Source organism: Giraffa tippelskirchi, chromosome 10, assembly GCF_054371585.1.
Source record: "Giraffa tippelskirchi isolate mGirTip1 chromosome 10, T2T-mGirTip1v1.2.pri, whole genome shotgun sequence".
Lineage (NCBI taxonomy): Eukaryota > Metazoa > Chordata > Mammalia > Artiodactyla > Giraffidae > Giraffa > Giraffa tippelskirchi.
Genome location: NC_137284.1, coordinates 6,271,596 through 6,292,141, shown reverse-complemented (window position 1 = coordinate 6,292,141; position 20,546 = coordinate 6,271,596). Strand labels below are relative to the sequence as shown.

At 50.6% G+C, this 20,546-nt stretch overlaps 2 protein-coding genes across 3 annotated transcripts; one reads left to right on the top strand and one right to left on the bottom strand.

The window, feature by feature from the left end:
- Window positions 1-3,455: 3,455 nt before the first annotated feature.
- Window positions 3,456-6,594, bottom strand: CCDC87 (coiled-coil domain containing 87). The gene has a single exon (XM_081532083.1). It carries the CDS (start codon window positions 6,545-6,547, stop codon window positions 3,974-3,976), a length of 2,574 nt encoding a protein of 857 aa, XP_081388209.1. The 5' UTR covers window positions 6,548-6,594; the 3' UTR covers window positions 3,456-3,973.
- Window positions 6,595-6,733: 139 nt separating this feature from the next.
- CCS (copper chaperone for superoxide dismutase) lies at window positions 6,734-20,546 on the top strand. 2 transcript variants are annotated; one of them, XR_014066233.1, is made up of 9 exons: window positions 6,734-6,839; window positions 7,173-7,245; window positions 14,675-14,812; window positions 15,027-15,204; window positions 15,784-15,844; window positions 16,022-16,167; window positions 19,890-19,967; window positions 20,039-20,142; window positions 20,223-20,546. XR_014066233.1 is itself a non-coding variant. In XM_081532084.1 (8 exons), exons 1-8 carry the CDS (start codon window positions 6,801-6,803, stop codon window positions 20,374-20,376), a joined length of 825 nt encoding a protein of 274 aa, XP_081388210.1. In that variant the 5' UTR covers window positions 6,734-6,800; the 3' UTR covers window positions 20,377-20,546. The 2 variants fall into 2 exon arrangements, 1 of the variants encoding a protein (XP_081388210.1); XM_081532084.1 differs by lacking the exon at window positions 16,022-16,167.

Here is a 20,546-nt window from a genome sequence, read left to right as displayed (position 1 = left end):
GGCTTGATGATGTCCTTTCACATCCCCTGAGGCCCAGATGTCCCAACTATACCTGTGTGTCTAGGACTATACTCTCCCCGTCCTATCTCTGTGTACTATTCCTGTCCAGATGATCAGTGGCGATTTCCAAGGACTAATTCATGTGAGCTAATGTTTCCCCAAATTAACTTCCCAATGACCATAATGGCCATGAAGGAATAAAAGCATTCTTTGCATTTTTTGTAAGACCTGTCCGAGCTCCCAATACGCTCCTATGTACTGTGAAACTCTGAGGGACTTCAAGAATGCAGTATGTAATGTTCCCCAAAGTTATCTGACCATGGAACCCTTTTCCCAGGACTATCACTCAGGACTAGTTTACTAGTACACACTTTGGGAAATGCTGCACTAAGCCTTTTGGCTTCCTCCTCCTGTGTGTTTGCTTCTTAAAGGGGCCGATGCTGTAGTGTTTCAGTTAGCAAACTACAGCCTGAGGCAGCTGCCTGTTTTTGTAAATAAAGTTTTGACAGAACACAGCCTGCTCATTTACTTATATATTGTTATAATTGCTTTCATACAACAAAAGCAAAGTTGAGCCTTGGGACAGAAACCGTATCGCTCACAAAGCCTTAAATAGTTGGTACTGTCTGGCCCTTTAAAAAGCTTGTGGACCCTTGCTTTAGTGTTGCTCACCTGGGTTCCGTGTAACCTCTAGAGAACATGCCAGCAGACCAGGAGGGAAGCCATACTAAGGCTGACTATAACGTATCTGCCTGGAGGGCCAGTTTCATTCAAAGATAATGTTAAGCACTAACTGTATATTTAAAAAAAAACATGGACAGGGAATTCCCTGGTGGTCCAGTGGTTAGGACTCAGTGCTTTCACTGCTGGGGCCAAGATTCCTGGGAGGGGAACTAAGATCCTGCAAGCCATAAGGTGTGGCCAAAAAAAAAAAAAAAAACAAAGGTACATATTACACAGTAGAATGCAAATTTTGCATAGATTTCAAAAATAAAAACTTTAAATTTCTCAGGCCTTTCAGGCTAGTGCTGCTTTACTGTCCCTGCTCTCGGCCTCCACCCCAATCCCTCATATCTGATCAAAATGCTTGCTTCTGTTCCTCAATTCTAAGGGGTACTTGGGTGGAAAAGTTTGAGAATTGCTGCTTTGTTAGGAAAACAAGGTAGAAGTGCATGCATCCGTATCAGCAAAGAATGAATGGAGAACTTCTGGACCAGGGGCTTTTACCTTACTTGTGCAGACAGGTAAGGCAGGCTGTGTGTAAAAGGTTTCTTACCATAACTTACAGAATCAGTGCACCAAGACAGACCTGGGTGAGATAAACCTGGGCTTGGAGCCCGGCTCTCCCATTAACTATCTTTATGACCTTGGGTTAGTCACGTTATCTAACTGAGCCTTCATTTTCTCAATGGTAAAATGGTGATTAAAATACATGCTTCACAAGAAGTCTAAGAGATTGTGCAGTGTTCTGCACAAGTTAAGAACTCAGTAAGTGCTAACTCACTACTAACAAGTCAGCTAAATTTCCTGAATATATAAAGAGCTCAGAAAAATCAAGAAAGCAAAACAGTCAAAAACAATAGAAAAGTAGGCAAAGGGCTTGAGTATTTTACAGAACAAACAAACCAACCAACCAGGGCTTTCCTGGTAGCTCAGTGGTAAAGAATCTGCCTGCCAATGCAGGAGACATGGATTCGATCCCTGGTGCAGGAAGATCCTACGTGCAAGGAACAACGAAGCCCGTGTGCCACAACTATTGAGCTTGTGCTCCAGAGCCCAAGTGCCACAACTGCTGAAGCCCGAGCACCCTAAAGCCTGTGCTCCACAGCAAGAGAAGCCACCACAATGAGAAGCCCGCACTGCACAATCAGATTAGCCCCACGCTTGCCGCAACTAGAGAAAGCCTGTGCAGCAACGAGGACCCAGCACAGCCAAAAACTAAGTAAATTATTTAAAAGAGAAAAAACACCTTGAAACTTAAAAAGATGCAATTTCACTCAGAGAGAGGTGAGAACATAACTCAAATGAGATACTACCTTTTCACTTATTAGATGATAAAGATGAAACTTTTTGATAACACTTTTAGTGAGAGTGGAGAATTATTATTATTGTCATGCAGTGTGGCTGATAATGCAAATGCTTACAGCCTTTGTGTACAGCCTCAGTAATACCTATCAAAACTACAAATGCTGGGACTTTCCCGGCCAGTCCAGTGGTTAAGATGCTGCATTTCCAAAGCAGGGGGTGAGGTTGGATCCCTGGTGGGGGGACTAAGATCCCACATGCCGCATGGCATGGCCAAATAGAAAATATACATATATATACTTATGCTTAGATATAATTCCACTTCCAGAAACTTTAAACCATAGAAACAGCTGCACATAGTAAATAAACGAACACGGATTTTTTTTAGAGCATTGTCTTTGTTTTGTGTGTGTGTGTGTGTGTAAGATCTTAGTTCTCTGATCAGGGATAGAACCTGTGCCCCTTGCATTGGAAGCTCAGGCTCAGTCACTGGGCCACCAAAGAAGCCCACGTCTTTGTAATAATAAGGGGCTGATTAAGCAAAATAAAAACACACACAGTAGGATACTACATAGCAACCAAAAAAAATAAGGCAGCTCTATGTGTATCAATGTGGAATGAGCTTTGGACAAATTAGGAGAAAAGAAGAAAGGGGCAAAACAGGAGACAGAATGCTACTGTTGGTGCAGCTGTAGATGCAAGTATGGACAATATATTCATGCATGTTCATACACACATCAGCTATCTCTGAAATAATTTTCACATAATCCAACCTGCCCCCGTACCTTCTCATGACCTCTCTGACTCATGTCTCTCTCCTCCTCACTCTGCTCCACCCACATTGGCCATTTTGCCTTTCTGGAACACCCCAAGCATCCGCCTGCCTTAGCTGGCAGGAACGCTGTCGTCCCGGATGGCCATAGGGCTCACTTCTTCCCCGCCTTCAAGCCTCTGCTCAAATCTCCCCTTCCCGGCGAGGCCTGCATGGACTACCCCAGTAAAATCACATCCTTCACTCGTTTCCTCTTGCCCTTCTCTACCTTTTCTTTTTTCCACAGTACGCATCACCCCCCATTCTATTATTCAGTGTGCTTCTATACTGTGTTTAGGGTCTATGGTCTGTTACCCCTTAGGAGAATGCAAACTTTACAAAGGGTAAGGGTCTTTTGTTCAGTGGTAAAGACCCAGCATGAATACCTTATCTGGTGCTCAATAAATATTTGCTTTTGACTAAGGGAATGGAAAGATACCCAAGCAACTGGCAACAGTTGTCACAGGGAGGACTGAGGTACTGGAGGGACGGACGGGAAGGAGCAGTCCTTTTCAGTGCACACCCTTGTGTACTTTGTATCACGTGCTTGTATGGATCGGGGAAATAAATTCAATGGAAAACTTTAGCTCTGCCAACAGTGTGCTAGAACTGGAAGAAGTGACAGCCAACTCCTTTATCTGACATAGGAAGGTCCAGATGTACAGCATTCAGGTACTTTGCCCAAGGTTACACAGGCAGGACTTAAACCCACATCTACTAACTCCAGAGCATTAGCTCTTAGTCATCACGCCATTGAGCCTCGTGGCTTGGTGTTCTAATCAATCTAATGTCTCGTGATAGAAACACTGAGCTGAGGTGTTCCACAGGGGATGGTTTCTATCTGTCTGACATTTCCCATTACAATGAACTCCAAGGGATGGTCTCAGTTCTTTTGATACATGAGACTTTGGCTGTAATGTGCATGGCTTGACAGAAATGGGACTAGTGGGCTTGGGGCTTCTTTTATGAGAACTTCGTGGTCAAAATACAGTGTTAATGTCAGTCCGTTGGTAGCTGGAATGCAGGTTTCCTGAACCCTGCCCTCCCAGATATTTCTTCTTTCAAAGCAGTCAAGAGGTCTGGATGAGCTGCTGTGTGTATGGGGGTGATGGAGAGATCTGAGGGTGCTTGGTCCGGTCAAAGAGTAATGGAAGTATTCCCTGGGGCTATTAAAGGCTGGCTGCTGAGCTTCTTGGATGGGACTGACTGATGGGAGGCCCTCTTGGCCTGGGTCAGGTGGCGGACCCGCCGCTGCTGCTGCAGCCAGTAAAGCATCTCCACTTTGTCGTGCTTCATCTTGTCCAGGTAGCGCCGCCCCTTGAAGGTCACCGGCTCACCAAAGACTAACTCGATCTCCTCCAGGAGGGGAACCAAAGGACCCTCCACCATACTGAGCTTCCTTTGGAGATGGCTGCGGATCTGATTCTCCTCCAGGAAGCGACTCAGGCCCATGTCAGTCTTTTGGAAGAAGCGGTTAGGGTCGGAGGCTTGTCGCTCAAACCACTCCAGTTTCCCCAGCAGTATCTCCCGCAGCTGAATGGGCCGCAAGGCCCGCTCCCAGGCACTCACCAGTGCCGGCAGCTGCCTCAGGCGGGTGTTGGAACTGTATTTGATGGCCATGTCCAGCCGGTCCTTGTCTGGAACGTCAAGCATGGACCAAACCTGCTCCAAACGCTTCTGCAGGCTCAGGATTTTGTGAGAACCTTCCAGGAGGCTGCTCTTAGTTCCTAGCCGGTGTTCCAGCACCGTGTCCCAATCCCATTCTCCTGGCACAAAATCTGGTTCATCATCTTCTAGCAAGGGGGGTGGGTGTTGAATCTTTATGGACTCTTTGATATGGGCCACGGTCTCCACAGGACCCTCCTCTTCATACATTTGGAAGATGACATGGAGGAAATCTGTTTCCTGGGTGGTGAGGTACTTAAAGTAGTCACCCACAGACAAAGTGCTTTTCCACCAGTTCAGCCATCTGGCCTTGTTTGACCACTTCTCCCAGCTTTTACTTGCTTGGAGTGATGTGAAGGAGGACATCTTATCTGCATTGGACTGTAAAGTGCTTGCTTTCTGGGGATAAAGTTCAGCCAGCTTGGTGTTGATGATACGATGATGTTTTTCTTGACGTAGGAAGGCTGAGGACAGGAAGGCTGACCAGTCTTTATTGGCTGCAGGCTCAACCAGGGGCCCCTGGTCAAAAGTGAAGTGGTTGTTAGAGACACGGCTCATCAGCTCCTTGTAGACTTCCCTGATGCTACTGCCAAAAGTGCGATCCACATCCATTTGCTCCATAAGTTTGGATTCCAGTTCACCAGCCAGGTGGTTGTATAGCACTCCGGCCCCCTCAACGTGGAAGGAATCCAAAAAGTTTCTTCCCGAGACGTGTACAGCAGCTATCTGGACCACCTGATTTCTTAGATTCAAAGTAACAGTCACTGGCTGTGGTTCAAGTAGAGGGGGTTTAGGGGATTGGAGGCCCTGATGTTCCGAGGCCTCTTGCTCCTCAAGTCTGTTCAACATTCTTTGCAGCTCTTCTAAGTGATGGGTAGCAGCTGGGCGGTAGGTCAGGGCCCCCAGGAGTGGGGGCAGCCCTGAGTCCAGTGGTGAGTAGTGAGACCACCCCAACTGCATGTTCTTCATCATCTGCTTCAGGTCCTCAGCCACTCTGTCCCCTGCCAGCTCTGGTTTGCTCTCTGCCACCAGGACCAGTGGGGTTAAGGGGCGAGGACTGAGTGGAGGAAGGCCCAGCTCATCTGCTAGCCTCCAGCCCTCACGCAGAGAGGGCATGGACTGGCCCCTCTGGAGCTGGGAGTAGAGGGGCAAGTGCGAGGTAGTGGGAGCCAGGCTGGGGGGAGCCACAGAGGACCCAGGCAGTGATGCAATCTGTGAACTGAAGGTGCTTTCTCTCCTCTTTTGCATAGAGGATAGCCAGCGCAGAGGCTTCTTCTTCTTCAGCTGGGGAATGGACTTCAATTCCTTCACTGGATCCTTTTCAGGCTCACTGACAAGGTCTCGCGGGCGGCTGAGTTGGATGAGGTAGTTCAGGCTGAGGTTGAAATACGGCACTTGGGTGAAGCCAGTGATGTGATGCCATGGGACAGAGAAGCCCCTGAAAGCCCCAAGGCCAGCGGTGCGCAGTCTGGGCGCGGAGACTTGGGCCTGCTCTTCTTTGAGCAGGGCAAGGAAGTCAGAGAGCAGGCTACGGTAGACGTCAGAGTCGGTGAGGAAAACTGTGCAGTCCCTGGCGAGGCTGGCGGCCAAGCGGGTGAGCGTGGCTGATTCAGTGAAGACGACTGCGGAGGTCGACATGAACTTCTGGAGATGCAGGTAGCGTACGAAGAGCTGCTCGCAGCTGAGCAGCACGTAGATCAGGAGCCGTTTCCGTAGCCTCTGATTGTCCAGGTGACTCATGCCAAGTTCGGTGGGGGGCTCCTGCCAGCTGCACTTTAGCTCGTCCAGGATGACCTCGGTGAAACGGAGTCGTACCTTTTGAGGCGCCCGCGCCTCCAGCCCGCTTTTGGTCAGCCGCTCGGCTACCTGGCGGCAGATCAACTCAGCCGTCAGCCGTGGAACCGGTAAAGGAAGCAGCATCGGGACCTCCTGCGAGAGGTGCTCCTGAGACCCTGTGCGCGTCGTCCTGCGCGGGAAGAGCGACAACGGACGCAGTAACCGGTGGTAAATCCGCTGGAATTCGGGGTCCGGCTTATACGGCTCCATTTTAAGACGAGGCGGCGCCCACAGCGCCGGCTGCTCTAGCGGTTACTAAGGCAACGAGGGGCCGGGTGGCCCCAGTGCGCCTGCGCAGTCCCAGCCTACCGTCGCGTGGACAGGGGAAGGAGCGGATCCTTGCGTGCGCGCGCACCGGAAGGCGGGGCAAAGAGTGGCTTCCGGGGCTCCGCCTCCCTCTCCCCGAGGCGCTGCTCTGGGCTGGCGCTTCAGTTCTGGCTCTCAGGCGATAGCTGGATCCAGGATGGCATCGGACTCGGAGGACAGCGGGACTGCCTGCACGGTGAGGGTCGAGGCCTCGTGTGGGAGCCTCGCAGGGCAGAGAACTTCGGCCGCTAGAGAGCGATCGTTAACTTGAGAATGAGGGAAGGAGTGGACACCTGGGTTGGGGCCTGGGGCCAGGGCTGGACTGTAAGAGTAGCAGGACGCTTGGCATTAATGTTACGGGGTGTTGCTCCTGGAATGATCGTGAGCGACAGTGAAGAAGGCGCTTGAGGAGGGGGTCATATGGGGCGTTACTCTAGGCCTTTGGGGGTGGTCCTAGGGGAGGTAGTGAAACTGAGTCACGCAAGAAGGTTCCCCAGCTCCTATCAGCCCGTCCCTGCCACCTTTGCAGCTGGAGTTCGCGGTGCAGATGACCTGTCAGAGCTGCGTGGACGCGGTGCGCACGTCCCTGCAAGGGATCGCAGGTAAGAACCAGTTGAACTTTTGTGAGAGCAAACCGGAGACCTCGGGGAGGGGCAGGCAAATCTCTTAGGCCTACCCCACTCCCATTTACAGAGACAGAAATTAAAACCTGGAGAGAAGAAAGCATGTTCTCAGAGTCACACTGAGACCCACAAATGGAGTCTAGTGTGCAGGTCTCAGGCCTACTCTGCCAGATTTTTCTACTGGCCCTAACTGCCTGCCTTTCTGGTGTGTTAACCTCAGGTGCCTAGAAAGTAAGGAAGTAGGCAGAGAGTAGTCTCCCTACAGGGTGTTCCCTGGAAAATAGACAGTCAGTTCTTGCTTGAGAAGCAGCATAATCTTGACAAAGCAAACAGCAGCCCTGGCCATGTTCTATCCAGGTAGCCTTGGATTGTTTTTTTCCCCACACTGCCCGGTATGTGGAACTTCCCCAATCAGGGATCAAACCTGTGTCACTGGCAGTGGAAGTGCGGAGTCTCAACCATTGGACCACCAGGGAGGTCCTTGACCTGGCACGATCAGCAAGCTCTTGGAAGGCAAGGCCACCACCATGGCCTGGGGAACTGCCTGTCTTTGAGTCTGTTAAATGTTTATTCAGTGACTCAGCAGGTATAGACCAGACACTGGGGGATTTTTAGGGAGAAGGGTTCACAAGAGTTTCAGGCACAGCCCCTGCCCTCAGGTAAATGAGCGCTTGAGCATTGTGCTCGGAGGAGCCGTTCTTGGAAGAACTTCAGCTTCTGAAGCTGAGAGACTGATGGCACTTGGCTCTGTAGCAGGCATTTGTGTGTCGTTGGCGTTAGGGGTATGTGTTCTAGAGTCAGACTGTTCAGATTCAAATCCCCCCTTTGCCACTTAACGGCACTAAGGCCTCATGCATGTTACTTTTTTTTTTCCCTTCAAAATGGAAGTCTTAGAACTTTATCTTTTTTTTTTTTTAATATTTATTTATCTGACTGCCTCAGGTCTTTGTTGCGGCATGCAGGATCTTTCGTTGCAGCTCATTGGCTTAGTTGCTTTATGGCATGGGGAATCTTAGTTCCCCGACCAGGGATCGAACCCACGTCCCCTGCACTGGGAGGGAGATTCTTAACCACTGGACCCCCAGGGAAGTCCCACATGTTACTTTCCATGCCTGTTTCTTCAGCATTTAAATGTGCAAGATAATGGAAGCTACCCCAGAAGATCATCAAGAAGAGTAAATTAGTTAACATGTGTAAAAGCACTTTAGAAAAGGACTTTGGCATGTAGTGAGAGCCCACTGAATTTTAGGACCTGTGAGAGGAAGGGCTTATAGGGGGTAAGCTGGTTGGGGAGAGGCATGAGGGGACATGTCATTTGTTTCAAGTTGTTCAAACTGGTTTACTTCAGGGTTCCATTTTCACTCCTCAATATAGATTTTAGGTGTTTCTCATAGGCTTTGTCACTCATTAGTTCATCTAGTTCTGAAGGGTTACTGAATGTCATCTTGATCAGCCAACCGTCTTCATAACAGCATCTGTTGACAAGTCCTGGATTTTCTGCAGGAGCTTCATTCATTTCAGTTACCTCTCCTGATGGAGGAGAACTAGCAGCTTTCACACTTTCCACAGCACCAGACTCCTCTTGTTTGTTCACTTTTGTCCCCACTCCAGGCAGACTACAGGAAATGACGTCTCTCAAAGCTTCCTGTGCAAATACGCTGATTCCCACTGTTCCAGCACCGTTTCCTGTTGTTAGTCATTCGTGTTTACCTGTGAATTTATGCATGGCGAACAGTGCGGGACTGGTGCACAGCGCCTGGGCGCTGCCTGCCCTCAGCCCCCAGATTGCTCCATGGCGGCTCCCAGCGCCATTTTCACAGAGGGTAGAGACCCTAAAGCTGGGTTTCTTTAGACTGTCTGTTTGAGGGTGGTGGGTGAGGGTCTGAGAAAACTGAACCATTCCACTGTGAATGGAGTGTTCTGACCACAGCTTTCCAAGGCTGTTAGGCTCTTTATGGGAGAAGGCAATGGCACCTTTACTCCAGTACTCTTGCCTGGAAAATCCCATGGATGGAGGAGCCTGGTAGGCTGCAGTCCATGGGGTCACTAAGAGTCGGACACGACTGAGCGACTTCACTTTCACTTTTCACTTTCATGCATTGGAGAAGGAAATGGCAACCCACTCCAGTGTTCTTGCCTGGAGAATCCCAGGGACGGAGGAGCCTGGTGGGCTGCCATCTATGGGGTCACACAGAGTCGGACACGACTGAAGCGACTTAGCAGTAGCAGTAGGCTGTCTACGTCCTGTAAAACATTCTTGCTGGGAGAGCAGACAACTGGACTTCTGCTGAACATAGGGCAGTATCTAGCCCTTAGCAGGTTTCTTAGTGACCAGATAAAGACTTCTGGTGACTCTGTTTCCTAGCCTGGGTAATTGGAATCAGCTTGGCTTCTCATGGGCTGGCTTCCAAGAATGCAGAGAAGAAGAGAGAGGGATGGGTTGGTTGATTTGGTCTCTCCAGGAGTCCTGGGCTTTGGGGACGAAGGCTCTGCTTTCCTCCTAGGGGTAAGTGGGAGGCCCTCCCAGCCCAAGCCTCACTCCCTTGAATCCTTATCATCACTACCCTAGAGCTCCCTATGGCCTTGTTTTTTCTCCTTCTCTGAGCTAAACAGGTACAGGCCTGGCCACACTCCACACCAGCCAGACTGAACTGCTACTCTGCTGGGGAGCCAGCCCTCCTGTTTCAGACCCACGTTAAGAGTTCAGAAAATGCATAGTCACAGGGAGCTTCTCACCGGGGCCCTTCCACTTTCAGTGCAGAGAAGCAGCTCTTAGGAGATGTTGTTGCTGCTCTGCTTAAACTCCTCTAACAGTAATAATATTAAGAGCTTCCCATAGGCCAGGCCCTGTTCTAAGTGATCTATGTGAGATGACTCATTTAGGCCTTCAGTAGCCCTCTGAAGTAGGTAGTATTATCATCTCCATTTGCAGATACAGAAACGGAAAAGAAAACTCAAACAGAAAGTTTGAGTAAGTTGTCTAAGATCACACAGCTAGTACATGGCAGACTCAGGATTTCCACTCCAGAGCCCACACCCTCAACCACTATACTTCCTGGCCTCTCCCAGCAGCCTCCCCTGCATTAAAATTAAATCCAGATTCTTTCCTGTTGTCTGCAGGGCTCTGTTTGATTGGTCTCCACTTGTACCTTCACATCTTATTCTCTTTACTCCAGCTGCAGCTACTCTGGCCTTTCTCAGACACATAGATGTCGTTCCTGTATCAGGGTCTTTGCCCAGACTGTGCCCTCTGCTGGAATGTTCTTCCCTGACTACATTCAGGCCTCTGCTTCAAGGCTCAGAGAGACCTTCTGTCTCGCCGTATCTCACTGTGCGTGATGTTTGCTGAACCCCTGGTAGGCAAGGTGCATGTGGGGAAGCTGGAAGAAAACTCAAGGAGCTGAAGGAACTGCAGAGGCATTTATTCTTTCCTGGCTGGTGCAGCAACCGTAGCAGCAGACATAACATAACATAGCCTAACATAACATAACCTCCCCAACAAGGACTTTCCAGGTGGAGCTTATGTATGCTTACAGGACAAAAGTAGCCCGTGGCCAAGCGAGTACCTTGTGACACACATGCGCAGTGCTGTTAGTGATCTCAGCTGTTACATGATCATTCACAAAATGTGGAGTGAGAGTGAGAGGGTGTGGGGCAAGAGAGCCTGACCATGCCATCTTGGCTAATTTGCTTTTTCCCTACACCTTCCTTGACCAGCCTATCTAAGTGCTCATCCCCAAGTTGTTCCCTAAAACTTGCTTCATTGATCACACATAGCACTACCTGAATCTCCCTGAGCGTGTGTTTGATATGCATGTTCCTGCCCTGGAATACATGCTGCTCTGTGGGGCAGAGACATCACCTGACTTGTTCCCTGCTGCATCCTTGCCGCCTGGAATGGGGCGCATGATAAGTGCTTAGTCTACGTTTGTTAAATGAATGAATAGGTATGTGAATCCCTTGCACTTCATGCTTCTTTGAGCCCTGGGAGCCTCATACAGTCCTTTGGGGCCCAGTCCTACTTCCCGTGGGACGAAGGGGCCAAACAGTCAGCTTTGGCGTTGGACAGGCTGCCTTCTGAGCTTTGTGATCTCGAGCCAGCTGCATAACCCCCCTGCCTCATTTCTTCACTTGCCCGAGGAGGACACTATCATCGTCCTGATGTGTGTAAAGAGGAGCACACAATTCTCAGCATTCCCTAGGGGCTTGGGGCTCAGGGCTCAGGCCAGTCTCCCTACAGCCCCTTGGCAGCCAGAAGCATCTCTGAGTGGACCCAGAGCGCCAAGGCTTCATGCCAGGTGGCCCAGTGTGAGATGTTGTGTGAAGTGATGGCAGTTGGGTTCTTTGGAGAATTTTCTTCTGGCAAATTGCCTGTACTTGCTGGAGAGGATATGGGTGTGTCTGATCTCTGTTTACAAATTCGGCCCCACCCCCAACCAATGCCGCTGGGATCTATGGAAGCAAGCCCATGGGACCTTTTGTAACACAGGCCAGATAGTCCTGCCTCTTGGATGCTGCCTCTTCCCAGTACCGTTTCCACGTTGCTTCGAGTTGGAAGGAATCTGAACAGCTGAGGTTCCTTGTCTGTGCCTCAGGGATGATTATACCCTCCCTGGTGCAGGGAGGGAGGAGGGAAACCAAGGATGGAGGGAACTTGGATGGCAGCCTTCAGTCCACGGAGCACTGGCTCAGCAGAGGGAAACACCTCGTTTAACCTGTGTTTCCTGGGCTGCCCAGGGCTCCTGGCTCCGGTGGGCTTTACCCTCACCCAGAACAACAAACACACTTACCAAGATCAGAGCAGAATGTTTGTAAGCTCCACGGGTGAGATCAGCGTTCAGAATTCCCAACCATCCCCTATGCTCTGGCTCAGGATTCAAGTGTCCTCTTAAAAGGTTTATGAACCTTGAAGATCTGAATGGAAGAGAAGCCCCTTCTTGTCCTTCTCTTGGCCCGACAGTCCTCAAAGCTGAGTGTGTGTCAGAATCACCCTGCAGGCTGTGTGCACAGCAGGGTGACTCAGGGATTTGGAGGGCAGTTGAGAGCCACTGACTTTTGAACCTGATGCTTGTGGACCACACAGAGGATTGCAGTCCACACAGTTTGCGTTATGTGGGGGAAGTGGGAGCTGCCGCAGGAGGACGGGGGAGGGGGCTCCAAAGCTGGAGGCTGGAGCTGCTTCTCAGGGTGAGCAGTGTCCAGGCGAAGTGCTTGGAAGCTGGAGCTAGGCTGCCTGGGATGAGTTCGAGTTCCACCATTTACTACAGTGCAATGAGTCTGAGCAAGCTCTAGGAGTTGGTGATGGACAGGGAAGCCTGGCGTGCTGCAGTCCATGGGGTCTCAAAGAGTCGGACACGTCTGAGCAACTGAACTTGGAGCAAGCTCTTAACTTCACTGTGGCTCAGTTTTCTCATCTGTAAAGTGGGGATAACAGTGTCCAGCTCATAAGGTCACTTGTGTTAATACAGGTGCAGTATGAGAAAGCCCACAGTGCATGCTCAGTAAATGTTAGCTTTCATGATGATGGTGATAGCCCCGTCTTTTTTTATGTGTGCCGGCTTTATTGGGATATAATTCATGTATTATAAAATTCATCCATTAAAGTATACAATTCAGTGATTTTTAGTATATTCACAGAATTGTGCAGCCATTACCACTATCAATTTTTGTATTTCATCACCTCATGAAGAAATTGTACCCTTCAGGGGCTTCCCTGGTGGTCCAGTAGTTAAGAATCTGCCTGACAATGCAGGGGACAGGGTTCAGTACCTGTGGGAAGATCCCAGATGCCACATAGCAACTAAGCCAGTGAGCCACAGCTACTGAGACCACGTTCTACAGTTACTAAAGCCCGGGTGCCTACAGCTCACAATTACTGAAGCCCAGGAAGAACCCGCGCTTCACAAGAGAAGCCACCACAATGAGAAGCCTGTGCACCATGACTAGAGAGGAGCCCCACTCACGACAACCAGAGAAAGCCCAAGCGCAGCACTGAAGACCCAATACAGCCAAAAATAAAAGTAAATAAATCTTAAAAAAAAAAAGGAATTATACCCTTCAGCTATCACCCTCCTGTTCTCCTGCGCCCTCATCTACTTTGAGTCTCTATAGGTTTTACCTATTCTGGATATTTCATCCACAATGCCTTCATCCAATATGTAGTCTTGGTAACTGGCTTTCACTTAACGTTTTTACGGTCCATCCACGTCACAGCATGTATCAGCGATTCGTTCCTTTTTATGGCTGAATGTCTACCATCATATGGCTGTACATTTTGTTTATTCATTCATCATCTGATGGGCTTTTGAGTTGTTTTCACCTTTTGACTATCATGAATATTGTGACTATTGATAGCCCACTTTTTTTTTAAGATTTATTTTTTGGCTGTGGTGGGTCTTCGTTGCTGCCTGAGGGCTTTCTCTAGTTGGAATGAGTGCGGTCTACTCTTTCTTGTGGTGCTTGGGCTTCTTATTGCAGTGGCTTCTCTTGTTGGAGAGCATAGGCTCTAGGTGCTTGGGCTTCAGTAGTTGGAGCATATGGGCTCAGTAGTCGTGGCACATAGGCTTAGTTGCTCCGCAGCATGTGGGATCTTCCCGGACCAGGGACCAAGCCAGTGTACCTTGCATTGCAAAGCATATTCTTAACTGCTGGACCACCAGGGAAGCCTGATAGCCCACTTTTCTATAAACATTTTTTCATCATTTATTTTTTCAAAATTGAAGTACAGTTGATTTACAATATTGTGTTCAAATATTTTTAAAAGAACTATCTGTGTTTCAAAGGGCTACCCAGGTGGCTCAGTGGGTAAAGAATCCACCTGCAATGCAGAAGATAGAGGAGATGCCAGTTTGATCCCTTGGGTTGGGCAGATCTCCTGGAAGAGGTTATGGCAACCCACTCCAGTATTCTTGCCTGGTGAATCCCATGGACGGAGGAGCCTGATGGGCTACAGTCCATAGGGTCACAAAGAGTCGGACACGAATGAAGTGACTGAGCATGCTCATAGGTATCTATGATTCAAACGTAGATGAATAACTTTTGGCACGAAATAAGAACTCACAAGAATCCTGGGGGCAAGGTGACATTATCCTCACTTCATAAAGAAATAAGCTCAGAGAGGTTAAGGGCCTGGGCTTCCCTGGGGGTCCAGTGGCTAAGACTTGAATCTTCCACTGCAGGGGCCGAGGGTTTGATCCCTGATTGGGGAGCTAAGATCCCTCATGCCGCTTGGCACAGCTGAAAAAAAAAGAGGTTAAGGGCCTTACAGCTAGAAGGCAGCTTCGGAGCTTGCCTTCGGCCACAGAAAGGTGATGAAGATAGGGACGGTGAATCACCGTCTGTTTCTTTCTTCCCTGCTCCCAGCACAGGGGTGCTAGCCCTCTGCTGCCCTCTGCCCCATGTCTTCTAGGTGTCCAAAGTGTGGAAGTGCAGTTGGAGAACCAGATGGTCCTGGTGCAGACCACCCTGACCAGCCAGGAGGTGCAGGCCCTTCTAGAAAGCACTGGGAGGCAGGCGGTCCTCAAGGGCATGGGCAGTGGCCTGTTGCGTGAGTAACCACTGTGGCCTGGGACTCTCTGGGAGGGAGGTGGCCTGGGTGTGGTACAGCTCTAACCAACCATAGGATTTGGGGGCTTTGGGTTGGAGAGGCTTCGGGGACCACGTGAAGGTTACGTAGGGCTCTCTCCCTGCCCTTTCCAAGCTGATGAACCGGTGGGGCTGAGTGAGGTGGCGAGCCAGCCCTGGTGTCTGATACCTTACAGAGAATTTAGGGGCAGCTGTGGCCATTCTTGGGGAGCCTGGCCCTGTTCAGGGAGTGGTCCGCTTCCTGCAGCTGACCCCTGAGCGCTGCCTAATTGAGGGGACCATTGATGGCCTGCAGCCTGGGCTGCATGGACTCCACATCCATCAGTTCGGGGACCTCACAAGGAACTGCAACAGGTGAGTCCTCTGGAACCTCCCTGGAGCGTCCTCATTGCCCTGGTTGTGCACCCACTGTGCGCAGGGGGCTGTACTCAGCTTTTTACACATACATTCACATATGGTCCTCACAAGTACCCACACAAGGCGTATACACACAAGCCCAGTCTACAGATGAGAAAACTGAGGCTCAGAAAGGTTACCTGACTTGTCAAAGGCCCTAGAGCATGTAAATGACAGTGTCGGATTTGAACAAAAATCTGACCTTGACACTCCTGCTCCTAGCTCCCAGATGGAAGGTGACTCCTGGACACGGGAGGTTCAGGTCTCCATGTTGTATCATGGTATTTATCAAGCTGCCATGCAATTAGTGTTTACTCATCCATGTGTCCCCTGGAGGCCTGCTGAGGACAGATCCCATAACTGCTTCTTCTTAGTGATCTCAACCCAGAGCCTGGTACAGAGTGGGTCCATTTGTTGAATGAGTGGATGAATGAATGAATGAGTGAATGAATGGAACAAATGTAGTTAAAGTAAGAGGATGTATCACCTGGTCCGTGAGCTGTGGTTTCACTGCCTACCTGCTATCTTTTCTTTTAGCTGTGGGGACCACTTTAACCCTGATGGAATGTCCCATGGGGGCCCCCAGGACTCTGAACGGGTAAGTGTTGGTCTTGGGCTGGCAGAGAACCCAAGATCTCAGAGGCAGGGCAGGCAGCTCTTGGAGCCTGAGAGTGTGATTCCATTTGAGGGGAGTCTTTCTCCCTCACTTTATTTTGTTCAGTTTAGAAACATTTATAGACACTTCCTGTGCTCAAGGCCTGACCCTGTCTCACAGCCTGGTGAGGGAGACACTCAGAACTCCGTGGTTGCGGCACAGCCAGAGCATCTTTGCAGGATCCTCCTGGAGGCCCTGGGAACCCAGAGCAAGCTCCAGATCCAGTCGGAAGGGCACAGGCAGTGGGAGAGAGCTTCCCAGAGAAGGTGATGGTGTGGAAGTTAAAGGTTTTACCTAAAGTAAAAAGTCTGTTCCCGGGAGTTCCCTGGATGTCCAAAGGCTAAGATTCCGAGCTCCCAATGCAGGGGGCTTGGGTTCAATCCTGGTCAAGGAACCAGATCTCACATGCTGCAACTAAAGATCCCTCGTGCTGTAACTAAGACATGGCACAGCCAAATAATAATTTTTTAAAAAGGCCATTCCTGACTCTGCACCTCCTGGCCCTGGACTTTCATTTTACATTAGAGAATTGGCCCCCGCCTTGGCCGTGAGTCACATGCCACCTTAATGATTTTTGCCTTATCTGAGTCCTACTTGTTCTGCTAGTTACTCAATGTTTTGATTTAAACTGATTCTTTTTACCCCCTTAAGTAAATTTAATTTATTTTTAGTGTTTTAATCTATCACGGAACATGATTTCAAACATGTTCTGAAGTGGACAGACTAGTGTCCCAAACCCCTGTGTCCTTGTCACCCAGCTTTAACAGTTGCCAGCTTGTGGCCAGTCCCGTTCCATCTATACCCCTGGCCCTTCTCCATTATTTTGAAGAAAATCAAGATGTCATTCATGTAGTCCAAGTAGATTTATCTTGAACGAGAAACGATATTGCCACAGAAAATGAGAAACCAGTACTTCTAGCCCCAAGAGGAGGATCCTTGTAAAAATAAATCAGTGCAGACCTTAAAAGTGTCATTAGGGGAATTCCCTGGCAGTCCAGTGGTTAGGACTCCACACTTCTGCTGCAGGGGGCGTGGGTTCGATCCCTGGTTGGGGAACTGAGATCCTGTAAACCATTCAGTGTGACCAAAGAAAGAAGAACAGTGCCATTAAACACCTACAAGGGACTGCGGCCTGCTTATCTTTGTTAGAGTGCTTAGTGAATGTTAAGAGAGGTCCTGGGTGTTGTCCAGGAGGACCGCCTTCTCTCTTGGGGATATTTCTTAGTGTCCCATCGACGTACACCTAATTCCATCTCCTCCACTGGTGGTGCCCTGTGTTCCCCTCCTTGGGAATTCAGTACCAGGGCAAACAAATGAAAACATGGTGTGTGTTTCTTAATTCATGTAAGTGATTATTCGCTCTCTCTTTTTTTTTTTTTTTTGACTTCTGACAGCTCTGTCACATTTCTAACAGTCAAAAGTTTACGCTTCTCAGCCGCCACTCCCTAGGGAGCTGGGGAAGCCTTTCTGTCGAGTCCAGTGCGTACTGGCGTGCTTGTGTTCTATGCGTCAGTTATCCATTGCTGAGAATCAAATTGCTTTAAACTGAAGAGTTTTGTTTTTTTTGTTTTTGGCGTGAGGCTTGCAGGATCTTAATTCCCCAACCAAGGATTAAACTGGGGCCCTTGGCAGTGAAAGCACCAAGTCCTAACCACTGGACTGCCAGGGAATTCCCAAATTTAGGGGTTTAAAACAGCAAGCATTTGTCATCTCACAGTTTCTCTGGGGCAGGAATCTGGACACAGCTTAGTTGGGGCTTCTGGCCGAGTGTCTCTCAAACCATGATGTGAGGAAGACCCACTTCCACACTTGTGCATACTGCTATTGGCAGGCCTCCCTGGGTATTGGCCAGAGATCTCGGTCCTGTGCCCCATGAGCCTTCCCCTAGGGCAGCACACGGCACTGCAGCTGCCTGTCCTCAGAGCCAGAGAGAGAAGGCGTCCAAGACCCAAGCCACACTCCTTTTGAAACCTAAGCTCAGAGGTGATGCCTGGTCCAGCCCACACTCAGCAGGTGTGAATCCAGGGGGTGCGTCCTCAAGGCCACCTTCCTCATTGAGCCTTGAAAGGTGCCGAGCAGGTGAAGCAGGGAAAGTGGGAACAGAGGCTCAGCACTGGACGCCCAGCAGACAGAGCCCTGGAGGCAGGAACCCTCAAGACTGGGTTCTGGGAGGAAGTGGAGTTTCGAAGGGCAAGAGACTACCTTGCCCCGCTGCCTTGGCCTGGGTCTGCTAGGGGTGGGGCATTTGAAGGGTCTGGTGCCAGCTGCTCCATTGTACCCAAGCCCTTGTACAGACGGAGGAAAACTTGAGCAAGGGCTCCATGACCAAACCACCGTGATGACTGGCACGTTCCTTTGGGATTTCAGCATCTGGTTTTGCCCAAACAGAAGTGAATTCAGTGAGGGGATTTACATCCAAGCCTGGTTGTCCCTTTGCCCGTCTCCTAGCTGGTTTCCTTGCTTCCTTCCACCCTCCCTGTGCCCCGCTCCAGTCCTTCCCCTCCCCCTCTGTGCGCTGCATTTGAGAAATTGCTCCAAAGCGTGGGTAACCATGTCACACCCCTCCGGAAACCCTTCTTGGCTCCCCAGTCCCTGAGGGTACAGATCCCACGTGGCTGCATGGTGTGACATTTGGTGCCACCCGGCCCAGTTCCACCCACCCGTGTGCAGAGGAGGGACCTTCTGCGGCCTGATGACACCTCTGAGCCGCAGAGTGGGTGCTCTCTCCCTCCACCTGGTCCTAGAAACTCCTCCCCATCCCTTACCTTCCCACCACAAAAGGCCCCAACACCTGGTGCAACAAAAAGTGCCAGGTGTCGGCAACAGAGGTCCCCCAGGAAAACAAGATAAAGCAGAGGTGGCTCTTCTCGCTGCTTGCTCATCAGCCCCATCACGTGGCAACATCCTTTGTGACCAGCCCAAGGCAAAGTCATGGGTACCAGCCCATGTTGGCAGGGACCCTTCTGCCCAAAGTGTCAGGTTGGGGACAGTTTATTTACACAGGTCCTACTGTGACTCGCCAGTAGGGTCTTGTCACGGGGAAACACACTCCCTGTTGCGCTAACCCTGTGTTTCGCAGCCACTAGTCTGTTCCATGTCTGGTTCCCCACAGTGTCCAAACCCCTTGAGGGCAGTTGACCACGTACGCATCCTCAACCCCCAAACCCCACCTGGCAGAGGGTGTCTGATGTAGGAGATGCTCAGTAGCTGTGTTGTTATTTTAGTTGCTAATTCAAGTCTGACTCTTTGTGACTGTACGAACTGTAGCCCGCCAGGCTCCTCTCTCCATGGGATTTCCCAGGCAAGAATACTGGAACCAGTTGCCATTTCCTTCTCCAGGAGATCTTGCCAACCCAAGGATCGAACCCATTTCTCCTTCACTGGCAGGCGGATTCTTCACCACTGAGCCACCAGGGAAGCCCCCAGTAGCTGTGTTAGGATATTTTTATATCTTCAAGAGGAAAGGGGGGCAGAAACAGTCTTGGGAGCAGGATATGCCCTCTGCTCCTGTGTTTCTTCTCTCTGTTCCTGGAGGCTGGACATCAGGGAAGGGATGCTGGCTGCCTCTGATGGTCAAGAAGCCAAGCTTGGCCAACTTAAGCGCAGGGGAACCATAGACTGCCAGGGGCTGAGATAGTCATCGGAAGGCTGGAGAACTAGGCTTGCAAAGAAGCAGGAAGCGGGGTCCGTTCTGAGGCTGGGATGCAGACTGGGCAGATACCTCGTAGGGGAAGCAGTCTGGGGTAGTGGCATGACTTCCTAGGGAGGTTCTCTGTGGCTATGTCCAGTGTGGCGTCATTCTACCCAGGATTTGAGTTCCAGGAAGAGAGAGTCCAGCTGCCTTCTGTGTGTCCTGGGCTGTCCCTTCATCCTACCAGACTGAGCCTGTAGGAGCACACTGGTACTCTGGGGAAGGGGATCAGACACTGGGAAGCCAGAAGTCAGCCGCCGTGTCCCATGTGCCCTCTTCCCCCGGCTCTCACTGCAGCACCGCGGAGACCTGGGCAATGTCCGTGCCAATGAGGATGGCCGAGCTGTCTTCAGGATTGAGGACGAGCAGCTGAAGGTGAGGTGGAGGAGAAGGCGGGGACCTTTCCTAACAGATGCAATGTCTGAGGCTGTTGTCTCTCCTCAAAGGTGTGGGATGTGATTGGCCGAAGCCTGGTCGTCGATGAGGGAGAAGATGACCTGGGCCGGGGCGGGCATCCCTTGTCCAAGATCACAGGGAACTCGGGAGAGAGGTGAGCGCTCTGCCCGTGGTGCATGCGGATACCTGGAGGGGCCCGGCGGGTGCTCACCTCGACCCCACGCTCTTCCGCAGGTTGGCCTGTGGCATCATCGCACGCTCTGCTGGCCTTTTCCAGAACCCCAAGCAGATCTGCTCCTGCGATGGCCTCACCATCTGGGAGGAGCGGGGCCGGCCCATCGCTGGGCCCGGACGGAAGGCGCCCACCCAGCCCCCTGCCCACCTCTGAGCACGGCCTCTGCCTCGGGTCTGACACTGTCCTCCCTGCTGAGCACCGTCCACTTCCAGAGGGAGGCCCTGCTCACCCAGTCATGGGAGAACCAGTGTGCGGGCTGTGTTTGATCTCAAAGAGTTGCTTGCTCTTCCCTTGGCATATTAAAGTTTTATTTTCACATGGAA